The 14,375-nt window shown below is 35.0% G+C and overlaps 1 protein-coding gene across 4 annotated transcripts; it reads left to right on the top strand.

Moving 5' to 3' along the window:
- Nucleotides 1-4,818: 4,818 nt before the first annotated feature.
- LOC130467903 (uncharacterized Rho GTPase-activating protein At5g61530-like) lies at nucleotides 4,819-10,158 on the top strand. 4 transcript variants are annotated; one of them, XM_056836913.1, is made up of 7 exons: nucleotides 4,819-4,953; nucleotides 5,154-5,239; nucleotides 5,851-5,953; nucleotides 6,081-6,331; nucleotides 6,755-6,817; nucleotides 6,907-6,925; nucleotides 9,884-10,158. In XM_056836913.1, exons 3-7 carry the CDS (start codon nucleotides 5,914-5,916, stop codon nucleotides 10,003-10,005), a joined length of 495 nt encoding a protein of 164 aa, XP_056692891.1. In that variant the 5' UTR covers nucleotides 4,819-4,953; nucleotides 5,154-5,239; nucleotides 5,851-5,913; the 3' UTR covers nucleotides 10,006-10,158. The 4 variants fall into 4 exon arrangements, with proteins under 4 accessions (XP_056692891.1, XP_056692889.1, XP_056692892.1 ...); XM_056836911.1 differs by having other exon boundaries at nucleotides 4,821-4,953; nucleotides 5,851-5,974; XM_056836914.1 differs by lacking the exons at nucleotides 4,819-4,953; nucleotides 5,154-5,239 and adding an exon at nucleotides 5,471-5,773.
- The last annotated feature ends 4,217 nt before the right edge of the window (nucleotides 10,159-14,375 follow it).

Here is a 14,375-nt window from a genome sequence, read left to right as displayed (position 1 = left end):
AAATAAATTTGGGATATTTATTCATAATAATTACGAAAATGCCATTAGAAAAAGTGTTCTTACCGTAAGGAAGTGTTCTCACCGTAAGAAGTGTTCTTACGGGAGCTTCTCTCTCTCTCTCTCTCTCTCTATATATATATATATATATATATATATAGATATATATATATATATATATATATATATATATATATATATATATATATATATATATATATATATATATATATATATATATATATATTGTTATGAATATTATGTGGATGCCCATTATATCCCTAGTATGTTTCCAGAATATTCTAGATCTTAGGGTTTATTGTTCCTCAAGCAAACCCTATTCTATTGTATGTATATATACCCTATTGTTCATGGAATAAGATACACAGTTGTTCTCTCCCAAATTCTCCTCTTTCTCTGTATCTCACAACACGTTATCAGCACCAAACCCTAGCCGACTGAGCGAACGAGAAACAAAGAAAGTCATCCATCATTAAGGTACGTATTATTGAACTGCAACAAGTATCAATATTTAGCGATTCATGATTTCTTTTATTTGCTGGATGAGAAATATTTAGTGATTGAATTGATCGATGCGCCGAAAGTATTGATATTTAGTGATTCAAGATTCATTGATTTGCTTGATGTGCTTATTTGATGATTTGCTTGATGTGCTTATTTGATGATTTGCTTGATGAGTAATACGTAATACTTAGTGTTTTGCACCAAGTCTACTCTCTAACACGTGTTATGATTTGCTGATTTGCTGATTTGTTGATTTCCTTATTATTTTCTCCGCACTAATACGCGTTAGATGATGACGATCTCTTTAATTTGGTTGATGATAGATATCACATTTAGATGATATAATTGCTTCGTATGCATTCATCACCATATCATAGTGTATTTTATTTTTCCCGAAAGCATAATTGCATTAATGATGTTTATAATTGCATTATACTTTGGAACTCTTAATATTCTTATGCATTAATGACAATATTATAGATGATAATTGCTTCGTTATGATAATTACTTGGTCTTAAAATTGAGTTTTTGACTGTAAAAGATCTACAAGTGCTTTGAAATAATCTAAAGGAGAGGTATGAGTGTATGACCACCAGAAAACTGCAATATTACCTAAAGTTCGATATGACTGGTAACATTTAAGACTACAAGACTTTAAGTCTGTAACTCAATATAACTCAGCTATGTTCAGAATTTCTTCACAGTTGAAATTATGTGGGGAGAAAATCATTGATACAAAAATGATGGAGAAAACCTATTCTAACTTTCACTCAAATAAGTTGTCCTGAAGACACAATACAGTGAAAAGATATTAAGAAATATTTTGAATTATATCTTGTCTCTTTGTGGCTGAAAAAAAAATAATAATAATAATTAACGAGCTATTGATTAAAAATTAAGATTCACGTCCAACCGGTCCTGCTACATTCCCTTAAACGAATGTGACATCCCATAATGGGAAAGAAAATACCACACAACAAAAGTGGTTGAGAACGTGGTCATAGACGTGGGTGTGGATACGAATATGGTCGAGTTCGAGGCCGAGGTGGTTCTTTCAATAACTCATATCCCCACCAGAAGTGGGACAAAGATGGTAACAAAGAAGAGAAAGATAAAAAAAATGATATGTGACCAATGTATATTACCGCAACGGAGAAAACACCATTGGTCTACTAAAACAAGTAGAATTTACAATAGAATTTAATAGATAATATTGAAGAATTTAAATATGTAGTCTTGCTCTTCCCTGAAGAAAATTATTTATCAAGGGTGTTATATGTTGAAATGCGAATATACCCTTGACTGTTGTTTACAAGCCAAAATAGGTTCACGACTTAAGTTTAGACTTTTGACCATTAAAGGCCCGCAGACCTTTTTGGGGAGGTACAAGAAAATATGACCTAGAAACCTATAATAGTTTCTAAATCTTGTTGTCAAGATACCCTACATTGAAGGAAATAAGCCCTTGGTCCAAGTATGCATTCAATGTTAAGTCTAATAAATGCGGTTCAGTATTAATTAACAAGTTAATAATTCAGTGAGATCAAGTGAGCTGAATGCCTGACTAGAGGCCGCTTCAGTTCAAGTGGAATTAATTATATTAATCCACAGCTTACTCTTGACTGAACCCGTAGGGTCACACAAATAGTACGTAAACGGATCAAGTATTTAATGGCATTAAATACTCCATCTATGGATATTCGGAATCGACGGATCTTGGTTTCAGTGGGAGCTGAGATCGTCACAGGCAAGAAATGAATACTCCGGAAACGATGATATTACCGGAAACGGAAATATGGATCGTATCGGAAATATAAATATTATCCAAGTCGTAGATGTTGCCGGAAACGGAAACATGGTACGTATCGGAAAATATTATCGGAAATGGAAATATTGCCGGAATCGGAAATAATGCCGGAAACGGAAATATTGTCAGAATCGGAAATATTATCGGAATCGGAAAATAATTCCGGAAACGGAAATATTAAATATTTGTCCGAAACGGAAATTGATTCCGGAATCGAAAATATTAAATATTGTTCGTTTCGGAAATGAATTCCGGAACCGGGAATTTAATCGGAAGCGTATCGTACGAATAAACATCGGACGAGCTTGCTAGACGCAAGGCCTAGCACGAAGCTAGGCCCAACGCCTAGCAAAGCCCGCGCGCGACCAAAGCAAGCAAAGCCCAAACGCGAGAGCAAGGCCAGCAGGCGCGCGCCCCTCGTGGGCTGCGAGCACTTGCTGGGCCTAGGCTCAGCGCGCGCGCGCGCACGGCGCCCCTCGTGGGCTGCTGCGCCTGCGTGAGTGTTTGTGCTTGCGTACGAAACCTTGATCGGTTAGGATTGGTATAAGATTGATTCCCTAAGTCTACTAGATAAATTAAGTGATTGAATTTTAGATTAATTCATATTCACTAAATCGTTTCCTAGTAGGATTCTAATATCCGATACCCATGCCCTATAAATAGGTGATCAATGCTCACAATTTATATCGAGAATTCAAGTATTCAAAGTGATTTTTGAGAGCAAAAATTCAGTCATACAATTGCCTATATGTGCCGAAAATTCTAAGTACCTTAAGGGCGATCCTAGTTGGTCAAGCTTAAGGCGGATCCGGACGTGCTGTGAACTATCTACGGAGGGACGACACTTGGAGTCCTAAAGACTTGTTCTTGTTCGGTTCGGGCGCAGCTAGGGAAGGCACACAACAAAGAGTATGCATCTAAACTATGCTAAATGATTATGTGTAAATAATATGTATTCCTGGCTTAATGGTTGTTTCCGCATGATTTATGAATTGTCATATGTATCATAACCTAAAAGTGGTATCACGAGCCTCTTATTATTTTCATAGTCTAAATTGCATGAACATGGTTAAATATTACAAATTTGCAAGAATTAAAAGGGGTGATTAATTTTCGTAATTGTTAATTAAAACCCCTGTTGCAGCCCCCTTGTTGCAGCGTACAAGTATAAATACGCTTCAACAACCAGTCGGTCAACGCGGGTCAAACCCTTTAAAGGGTTATCGCAGCGTACATTTTAGTTGTTCGCAACAAATGCGTTTGTTGCAGCGTACAAAATAAAAGCCCGCAGCAACAACCCGAAGTTATTGCAGCGTACATGTTAATGCCCGCTGCAACAAGTCCGCGTTTCAAATTAAAAATTTTACTTTCCTAGTTGCAACGTACAAACCGCGCTCAAACGAGAAACGTACGTACGTTGTTCCTTCTCTGCCATAGCTCCAAGCCTTTTCCCTTAAACAAATATCCAAGGTCGCTGTCGAACTCAGCCCTGTGTCGCCGTCGAACCCAAGAGTTGCTCAGCCCTGCGTCGCTGTCTTGGTTCCGTTGGTTGCTCATCTCCCCGTCGCGTCGTGGTTCAGCCCTGCGTCGCTGTCTTGGTTCCGTGGTTCCGTGGTTCAGCCCTGCGTCGCTGTCTTGGTTCTGGGGGTTCAGCATCTCCCCGTCGCGTCGTGGTTCCGATGGTTGCTCGGCGTCGTGGTTCCGGTGGTTTCGGTATGGTGTGTTCAATTTCTATTTTCGTTTTTTATTTTCGTTTTCAGATTAGGGTTCAATTTTAGTTTTTGATTTTCGTTTTCAGATTAGGGTTCAATTTTAGGTTTATGATTGACAAAATCACATAGTTTTGAGTTCGATGATTTATGGGTTTCTTAGGGTTTGTTCAAATGATGTTTATGGGTTTTTAATCATTCATTACTTCATACAAAATCTTGATTTGTGCGAAATGTTGGATATTTAGGGTTTAGTTTAAGAATAGTATTGGAATTTTGGATGTTTTTGTTGTTTACGCTTGTGAAATGATGGAGAAGTTTTGAGTGGTCAAATGAGGGCTCTACAAGATTATAAGAAGGTGATTGTGTTTGAGTATAGTTTGTGTGAGTTGTTGACTTCTTTGTATGTTGCTATGGAGATTAAACTCGTTTTGCTGTCATGCGCTTGTTATAAAAGGGAAGGTTTTGTGTTCCTGGGTTGTGATTCTCATTTATGGGGTTTGTGGAATGTCTTGTGAACTGGACAACTCCTCTTTCATTTGCCAGCATCAGCGTTACGAATTAGAATCTGTGTGCTTCATGTATTCCGTGGGTTTAGTCGAGATAACAATGTAATTTGATTAGGAACTGCATTGTGTCCTGAAGATTTAGGGTTGTGAGTCACGATTAAAGAAATTAAGTTAAGATGTATGTTTGCATTAAAGGTTGTTGTTGACTTCTTAATTTATATGTAGAGAATAAGTCAATCAGACATGTATGGCATGATTAATTTTCTAAAGTTAATGTAAACTTGTTTTCTTGCAGGCTATCACTTCTACTGGGACAAAGAAGGGCGAGTTGTTTTTGGCTAATGTCAGCACTAAGTTGACAAACAAGAATATTACCACCGATGTGAAAGTTGATACCAACTCCAATGTGAGTTTGTTTATTTGTATTACTACGAATTGATTCTATGATACATTACGGTTTCATTGGTTTATAGGTTTTTATAATTGGTAATTGTGTAAAATTTGGTGACAGATAGCATTGCTTTCTATGAACATCTTGTTTTACATAATTGGAATCTATTGTAATCTGATTCCAACTTCTTTGCTGTTTCCGTCTTCCGCTCCTAGCTTTTCACCACCATTACGTTGATGAACCTGCCCCTGGCTTGAAGGCTATTTTTAGTTTCCGTGTTCCTGATCAGAGATCTGGCAAGGTACCATACAATTATCTTTCTAGTATTGCAATTCAATGTTATTTTTGGGATTTTTCTGTACCTGTTGAATCACATGTTCTAGGTTAAACGATGTTAATGGGTAAAATTTTTGTGTTTGATCTATTGTTGTTATTATTAATTAAAAAGCAATTGATTTCTAATGCTTTTAGCTCTAAGAAACCAATTATAGTGTGGTGATTGGAAATTGTCTATCGTTTGAGAAGTACTGATTGCTTTAATTGGTGTAAATCAATTGGCTGGTGGCGAGACGGGGGGTGGTTTGATCATTTGATGTTGATGTTCCGGAAAAAGAACCGATTTTTAACAACTAACTTTTGACTGTGATTGAATGAGTAGGGAGAGAATTAATTGAGTGGAAAATGGATTAGGAAAATAAGGGTAATATGGAAATATAGATTGAATTATACACATATGTTGCAAAAATTGACCTCAATTTCTTAGACTTTTTGGGTCTGCAGAAGTGATTTGATGAGCTATTATTTAGAACTTTTTTGGGATTGGAGGAGAAAGGAGGTACTTAAAACTTAATCAACTATTGATTAGGGATTCTCTTAACATGTTAATATTTCATACTTTATGTTTTATGATAGGTACATCGATTATTACGCGTGGGTAGGTGTACCTTGTACGTGTAACTTTTGGGTTGAAACTTAATGCCTTCTATGATATCTCCTCAATGGCAGGACAAAGCTAGTGGGTTTTTTTCCGCTTCAGGTTTATTTTGTTCTATTTAACATATGAATTCTTTTTGAATTTTAAGTGTGGTAACTGGCAAGTGACTAAGTGTTTGATTGTAATTACAATCTATTTTCAAATTAAGGGGTTAAACTTAAGGAAGCGGGGAATCAAGCTGGGACTTTTGCCAAGGATGCAAAAGAGAACGTGGTTGATGCAGCTGAAAGAGTTGGGTCTGTGTTTAAAAGTAAATGGTCACTTTTCCAGCAACCCTCTACTAAGCATGCTGTGCAGGAGAGGTTTCTTTCAGCTGCTGCTTCAACAAGCTTCCTCGTAAGGAAAGGAATCTCAGAGACCAAAGAAAAAGTTTCTGTAGGAAAGATAAAAGTTGAGGAGGTATCATTATGTGTATTATTTCTTGTAACTTCTATTAATTTATACTGTAATATATTATCTAAGATTTGTTTTAGTCTTTTGATAGTATATTAATACTTGCTTGTGCTAGAGTGGAGAACCTCTCTGATATTGCACTCTATTATGGAACAAATTCAAATTTAGGCCATTATATTCATAGGTTGCAGCTTGCAGAATGTGGTTGTTATTTATCTACTCTCTATAGACCAATTGTGCACACATGAAACTATTTGTTGGATTTCATCCTATGTGAACCAATTTCTCTAAGTTTTGTCTTTTTTTGCAAATCCTATAATCTATGTTTTAGAATAGAGTATTGAAACGTACATGTTTCTGGTGTTTCAAGAAAATATGGGTTACATTTCATTCAAAGGTTATTGATGTTATTTCATGGCAATTCTTCAGGTGGCAAAGAAAACTGCACAAAGAAGTAAATCCTTTATATCAGATATTGAAAGATGGCAAAAAGTATAATTTTCTCGCTTATCTTTTTTGATTGGCTTTGGTAGGTAATGCTTTCGAAAACTAACCTTCAAATATTCCTCCTTTTTTTGCAGGGTGTTGCAAGCAGTGACGGTATACATTTTCCCTCATTGTTAGAATTTTTTGCTTTTCCTTGATAATTAGTTGTGTGAAATCAATAAATCCAACAGGAGCCTGAAGTATGGTAGAGCTTTTAATTTATGGGTTGTCTTTGTCTTAATGACTATGCTGGACTGCTGGCAGGTTTGTATTAGATAGTAGATACTAAAGAGTACTCCGTAAGAAATTAGATCTGCCCTACATTTGTCTGAATAGATTAGGTTTACTCAGGATATTTGTGTTAGTAACTTAATACTTAAGTATTATGGAATAAGAAATTAGCATAGGAAGGTTCTTGGGGGTTGAGGGCTCAGTTTTTTTACTTGTTAGACTGAGCTTCTGGGGACAAGCTGGGGGAAAGGGTTACAAAATGTAGGGAAGCATCCGTCAAGTAGTTCAAAGTGGAAGGTACTATTTAGTTAGGCATTACTATTTAGTTAGAAGGTACTATTTTGATCTTGGGGGGAGAATGAATGAATGGTCTTAGCTCACTCTTTGGAACTATAAGGAAGACTATTTCAGTTTCTGGAGGAGAATAGCGAAAGGGAATTTGTACTTGAAGCATTTTCCCTCCCAACTTTGAACTAAAGAACCTAAGGACTCATTTTATACTTATTACATGTTTAATATGAATAGTTTTAACTTTCTAACACTCATTCCAATCTACTTATGCAAATTTAAGGCTTGTTTGGTCGTTATAGGTCATATTAGGCTAAAATGAGGATTTTTTGCTCCCAAATATGAAATAAAGAACCTTAGGACTCATTTTAAACATATTAAATGTTTTATATGATTAGTTTTAACTTTACAAGACTTAATCCAATCTATTTATGCACATTCATGACTTCTTTGGCCGTTATAGGTCATATTTAGGCTAAAATGACATTTTCGCTCCCAACTTTGATCTAACGAACTTAAAAACTAATTTCAAACTTACTACATGATTCATATGATTATTTTTAACTTTCTAGGACTCATTCCAATCCATTTATGCACATTTAAGGCTCATTGTGTCGTTATAGGTCATATTTAGGCTAAAATGACATTTTCGCTCCCAACTTTGAACTTAAGAACCTAATGACTCATTTTAAACTTATTATATGATAAATATGCTTAGTTTTAAGTTTCTAAGACTTATTCTAATCTATTTATGCACATTTAATGCTTGTTTTATCGTTATAGGTCATATTTAGGATAAAATAAGGCATTTTCGATCCCAACTTTAAAATAAAGAACCTAAGGACTTATTTTAAACTTATTACATGATTAATATGCTTAGTTTTAAGTTTCTAAGACTTAATCTAACTACTTATACACATTTAAGGCTTGTTTGGTCGTTATAGGACATATTTAGGCTAAAATGACATTTTCGCTCCCAACTATGAACCAAAGAACCTAAGGACTCATTTTAAACTTACTAAATGTTTTATATGCTTATTTTTAACTTTCTAGGACTCATTCCAATCCATTTATGCACATTTAAGGCTCATTGTGTCGTTATAGGTCATATTTAGGCTAAAATGACATTTTCGCTCCCAACTATGAACCAAAGAACCTAAGGACTCATTTTAAACTTACTAAATGTTTTATATGCTTATTTTTAACTTTCTAGGACTCATTCCAATCCATTTATGCACATTTAAGGCTCATTGTGTCGTTATAGGTCATATTTAGGCTAAAATGACATTTTCGCTCCCAACTTTGAACTTAAGAACCTAATGACTCATTTTAAACTTATTATATGATAAATATGCTTAGTTTTAAGTTTCTAAGACTTATTCTAATCTACTTATACCCATTTAATGCTTGTTTGATAGTTATAGGTCATATTTAGGCTAAAATGAGGCATTTTCGCTCCTAACTTTAAAATAAAGAACCTAAGCACTCATTTTAAACTTAATACATGTTTAATATGCATAATTTTAACTTTATAAGACTCGTTCCAATCTATTTATGCACCTTTAAGGCTCATTAGGTCGTTGTAGGTCATATTTAGGCTAAAATGACATTTTCGCTCCCAACTATGAACTAAAGAACCTAAGGACTCATTTTAAACCTACTAAATGTTTTATATTCTAGTTTTAACTTTCTAGGACTTATTCCAATCCATTTATGCACATTTAAGGCTCATTGTGTCGTTATAGGTCATATTTAGGCTAAAATGACATTTTCGCTCCCAACTTTGAACTTAAGAACCTAATGACTCATTTTAAAGTTATTATATGATAAATATGCTTAGTTTAAGTTTCTAAGACTTATTCTAATCTGTTTATGCACATTTAATGCTTGTTTGATAGTTATAGGTCATATTTAGGCTAAAATGAGGCATTTTCGCTCCTAACTTTAAAATAAAGAACCTAAGCACGCATTTTAAACTTAATACATGTTTAATATGCATAATTTTAACTTTATAAGACTCGTTCCAATCCATTTATGCATATTTAAGGCTCATTGTGTCGTTTTAGGTCATATTTAGGCTAAAATGACATTTTCGCTCCCAACTTTGAACTTAAGAACCTAAGGACTCATTTTTAAATTATTATATGATTAATAAGCTTAGTTTTGAGTTTCTAGGACTTATTCTAATCTACTTATACCCATTTAATGCTTGTTTGATCGTTATAGGTCATATCTAGGCTAAAATAAGGCATTTTCGCTCCCAACTTTAAAATAAAGAACCTAAGGACTCATTTAAAACTTATTACATGTTTAATATGCATAATTTTAACGATCTAAGACTCGTTCCAATCTATTTATGCACCTATAGGCTCATTGGGTCGTTATAGGTCATATTTAAGCTAAAATGACATTTTCGCTCCCAACTTTGAACTAAAGAACCTAAGGACTCATTTTAGACTATTAGGACATTGTCATTAGTTTCTTGAATGTTAAAATGTGATATTTAATTTGTATTTAATCTAATGTTTAATTTAAATTTCTGTTTTTGTAAAGGTCTACACTCCGAGGATTGCGCCTTATGCGAGGAATTTGATGTGGTTCGTGAGCAATGGGCTAAGTTTTTTACCAACAAGTATTTATTATTGGCTTTAGCGCGCTTGATCGAGTTGGTTTAGTTGTTATAGAATAAATTTTATATTAAAATGTATGTTTATGTTGAAATTGGAACATATATTTAAATGTAATATGTGCACTTTGGTTTTGGGATATATAGTATACAAAACTCCAGTTGTTGTTTTTATATTTGTTATATAGGTTGCGTTATTCTATTATTATTTTGACAGGTTTCTATATTTGGTGCAAGGCACTCTAGGTATCCCTAAACAAAATTAGAATTTTCCCGCCAAAAGTGCTTTTTTGCAGCGTACATATATGTTGTACGCTGCAACAAGGGAAAAAAATTTCGCAAAAATTCAGACTTGTTGCAGCGTACAAATAAATGTACGCTGCAAAAAATTGAGTAATTCAGACTTGTTGCAGCGTACAAATAAATGTACGCTGCAAAAAGTTGAGTCTTTTGCAGCGTACATATATATGTACGCTGCAACAAGTCCAAAATTTTGCCAATTTTTTGGCACTTGTTGCAGCGTACATCTAAAAGCCCGCTGCAACAAATCACTTTTTGCAGCGAACATTGTACGCTGCAACAAGTTCAGACTTGTTGCAGGCCCCCCAGTTGCAGCATACGATGTACGCTGCAACAGGGGTCTAAAAGCCCGCTGCAATAAGGGTTTTTTCTACTAGTGGGAATCGTAAATTCCTTTCATTTGTTCCTCGTTTTCCTATTTCTTATACCCTTTCTTACAGTCTTAAGAATTGAATTCTTTAGTGTTGACTTTTATACTTTGTTAGACATGTCCAATGTCACCCCAACAAGGTTCTTTCCATTTAATTTATGTTGAATATTCTGTTTCAACTAGATGATCTTACCAGAAGATTCTAAAGTTCTCTAAGCATCGATCTATTCGAATGTCTAGGGACTAGACTCATTCGAGAATTAAATGGAAAAAAGATTTTAGGTTGTTAACCATTGGTAAAGCTGAGCGTTTAAACTCAATGCTTTATGATCTCAAAACTACATTGTATTTTGAATTCACAAGCACCAATTGGTTTTCCATTCGATTTTGATATTCGAAAACAACCATAAAAGTCGCGAAAAGAAACGTACATTTTAAATTGCTCATTTTCTCTCATTTCCGTGAATCGTTCTTGAATTCACTACCAATCAAGGAAATTTACTGTTACCTTTCTAAAAGGATTTATTGCAGTGCAAGATATTTAATTATAAACAATAATTAAAACATACATTGAAGCATGCAAAGTCTAAACATTTATCATGAATAATAACTTGAAAATTAAAGCAATCATGCAATTTAAACAAGTCATTAGCATTTTATTCGAGTTTATTGTTCCGGCAGGTGTGAATAAAATGATTCCAAGATCCTAAAATCATTGAAGAACTAAGCACAGTTTGTCGACTTAATCCTAAAACATCTTAGGTAAGCAAAAGCCTTTTGCTAATAGACTAGAAACTATTCTTGGTTGATAGGTACGTCTAAGAACTTATTAGGTAAACCTATCGATTTTGCCACGACATAAAAGGACTCCTTACTTATATCGTTGAGTTTCACCAAAACTAACATGTACTCACAATTATTTGTGTACCTTGCCCCTTTAGGACCAATAAGTAACACCTCGCTGAGCGAAAACTATTACTAGATTGATGTAAAGGATATCCAAGCAAGTGTATATTTTGGCATGGCACCTTTTAACTCAATTTTTAAGTTTGGAACTTAAGGCTCTTACTATGTTGGTTAGATTTTAAGTGAACTAAAATCCTTAATCATGCAACATAATCAAGCTTTTGATCTCATGCATTTTAAGACATATTTAAAGGCAATAAATAACTTAAAACATGCATAAGATAAATGTGATCTAGTATGGCCCGACTTCATCTTGAAGTTTTAACTTCAAAGTCCGTCTTGAAAATCTCCGTGGGAGGCACCATTTTCTTCAAATAGAATAAGCTATAATTAAAACTAATTACAACTATTTGATGGTACGCAGACCATATTTGAATTGAAAAACAACTTTGGTACTTTTAGACCAATTACATTCAAATTAATGGTACGCAGACCATATTTTCTATTCTATTTGGGCCATACTAGTCACTTCATAACCTGCAAAACAGTACATATACAATATATACCATTCACCCATTCATTATCATGAATGGCCCACATAGCTGGTTAGTAAAACACATTATGCATCACGTAAATATTTGCAGCAATTAATCAAGGGCACCAATAATCTATCAATTATTCAGTCCTTATTAATTCTAATCAAGTTGTTTTAACCTTAAGGATTTGTAGACCTAATCAAGAGTTTATGACTAAAAGGGCTCCCACTTAAACCAATAAATTCATATGCTTTACTAATTTTAAACATAAAAATGTATTTCTAGTCTAACCGGAAACATACAAATTTAATTAAAATTTAAAGCTCATATAAATTTATAATTGAATCCAAAAGTTTAATTTAATTTCAGTCGTATTTAAATTAATTCATTATTTTAATTTTAGTAAAATAATTAGAATAAATAAAATTTATTATAATTACAATATTCAAAATTAAAATCCAAGAAAATAATTTAAATTATTAATTTTAAAATTAATTAAAATTACGTAAACTAAAAATTTCAAATTAAAATTTCAAAACGATCTAATCGCAACGCAACAACCTCACGCATCGCACGCCCATGGGCCACACGCACACAGCCATCGCTGGCCATGTGCGCGCAGCCCATGCGCTGCCTTGCATCGCTGCTGCTTACCATCGCAAGGCTTCACGCATGGTGCTCGCTGCGCGCGCGCCAGCGCTCGATACACGCGAGCCATCGCTCGCTGCGTTCGCTCGCCAGCGCTCGCTTCATGCGAGCCAGCGCTCGCTGCGCGCGCTCGCCAGCGCTCGCTTTATGCGAGCCAGCGCTCGCTGCGCGCGCTTGCCAGCGCTCGATCCTGCGAGCCATCGCTCGCTGCGCGAGGCATCGACGCTGGGCGTAGCACTCGTGGCACGCGAGCTTGCGCTCGCTGCGCGCGAGGCTTCGCACACTTGCGCGAGGCAGTGCGCGCTGTGGCGCAGCTCGCTTGCTGCCCACACGCGACTGCTGTGCCTTGCTTTCGCCCTCGCCCATTCGTCCATTGCTCACAGCCCACGACACAAGGCAGGGCTGCTGCCTTGTGCTCGTGCACCATGGCATTGCTCATTGCATTCGTGCCGCATGGGCGACGAGCTCCCTTGCTCGTCGTCACATGCCCGCACTATACAACACCCCTTAAGGGTAACACGTAGCGTCCATTGCTTTGTGCGTGCAAGTTATATGAGCGAATCGCATAAAATTTAAAAAATTTATATTTAAAATTAATGACAAATTAATAAATAATATTAATTTCCGATTAACATGGATTCAAGTCTAGGTCATAAAAATTTAAAATTTAACATAAATTTACAATTTTTATGGTGGTTTTTAATCATAGGTATCTAATTAAATTATAATTAATTATGAAAATCAAATTAATTCTAAATTATTCTAATTTTCAACAAATTAATCATAATTACAAATTAGATTGCATAATTAACAAGGCTAGGCATTCAAACTTGTTAAACATATACAGTAGGTCAATCAAAAATTCAAGATTTATCAACAAGAATCGCAAATATTTAATTTAACATCTTAAATTTACGAAATTTTGCATTCTAAAAACTAAAACCTCCGAAAAGTCATAGTTAGGCTTCGAATTTGAGAATTCTGCGTTCGGCAGAAAAATACTACTTTTGTCAAAATTTTAGAATGCCTTTTACATGCGGAATTGACACAAAAATCACTCGATTTGGATGAGTAACGAAGAAACTGCCGAAAAACTGCGTACGTATAATTAAATAAACGCAATTTGCAATTAATTAACAATTACGAAAATTAATCACCCCTTTTAATTCTTGCAAATTTGTAATATTTAACCATGTTCATGCAATTTAGATTATGAAAATAATAAGAGGCTCGTGATACCACTGTTAGGTTATGATACATATGACAATTCATAAATCATGCGGAAAAACCATAAAGCCAGGAAAACATATTATTTACACATAATCATTTAGCATAGTTTAGATGCATACTCTTTGTTGCGTGCCTTCCCTAGCTGCGCCCGAACCGAACAAGAACAAGTCTTTAGGACTCCAAGTGTCGTCCCTCCGTAGATAGTCCACAGCACGTCCGGATCCGCCTTAAGATTGACAAACTAGAATCGCCCTTAAGGTACTATTATTTTCGGCACTTTATAGGCAAATGTGTGACTGAATTTTTCTCTCAAAAACTCACTTTGAATACTTGAATACTCGATGTAAATATGTGAACCTAGGAACTTATTTATAGAGTTTATGGAAAGGAATTATAATCCTATTGGAATACAAATCTATTTAATTATAA

This window comes from Spinacia oleracea, chromosome 2 (genome assembly GCF_020520425.1).
Source record: "Spinacia oleracea cultivar Varoflay chromosome 2, BTI_SOV_V1, whole genome shotgun sequence".
In the NCBI taxonomy this organism is placed as follows: Eukaryota; Viridiplantae; Streptophyta; class Magnoliopsida; order Caryophyllales; family Amaranthaceae; genus Spinacia; species Spinacia oleracea.
This window is presented reverse-complemented; position numbering and strand designations above follow the sequence as displayed.

Coding starts and splice junctions, on each gene's coding strand:
- LOC130467903 (XM_056836911.1), top strand. CDS start 5,914: ATGCCTTCTATGATATCTCCTCAATGGCAGGACAAAGCTAGTGGGTTT. Junction 5,975..6,080: donor TGGGTTTTTTTCCGCTTCAG/GTTTATTTTGTT, acceptor TTTCAAATTAAG/GGGTTAAACTTAAGGAAGCG. Junction 6,332..6,754: donor GAAAGATAAAAGTTGAGGAG/GTATCATTATGT, acceptor GCAATTCTTCAG/GTGGCAAAGAAAACTGCACA.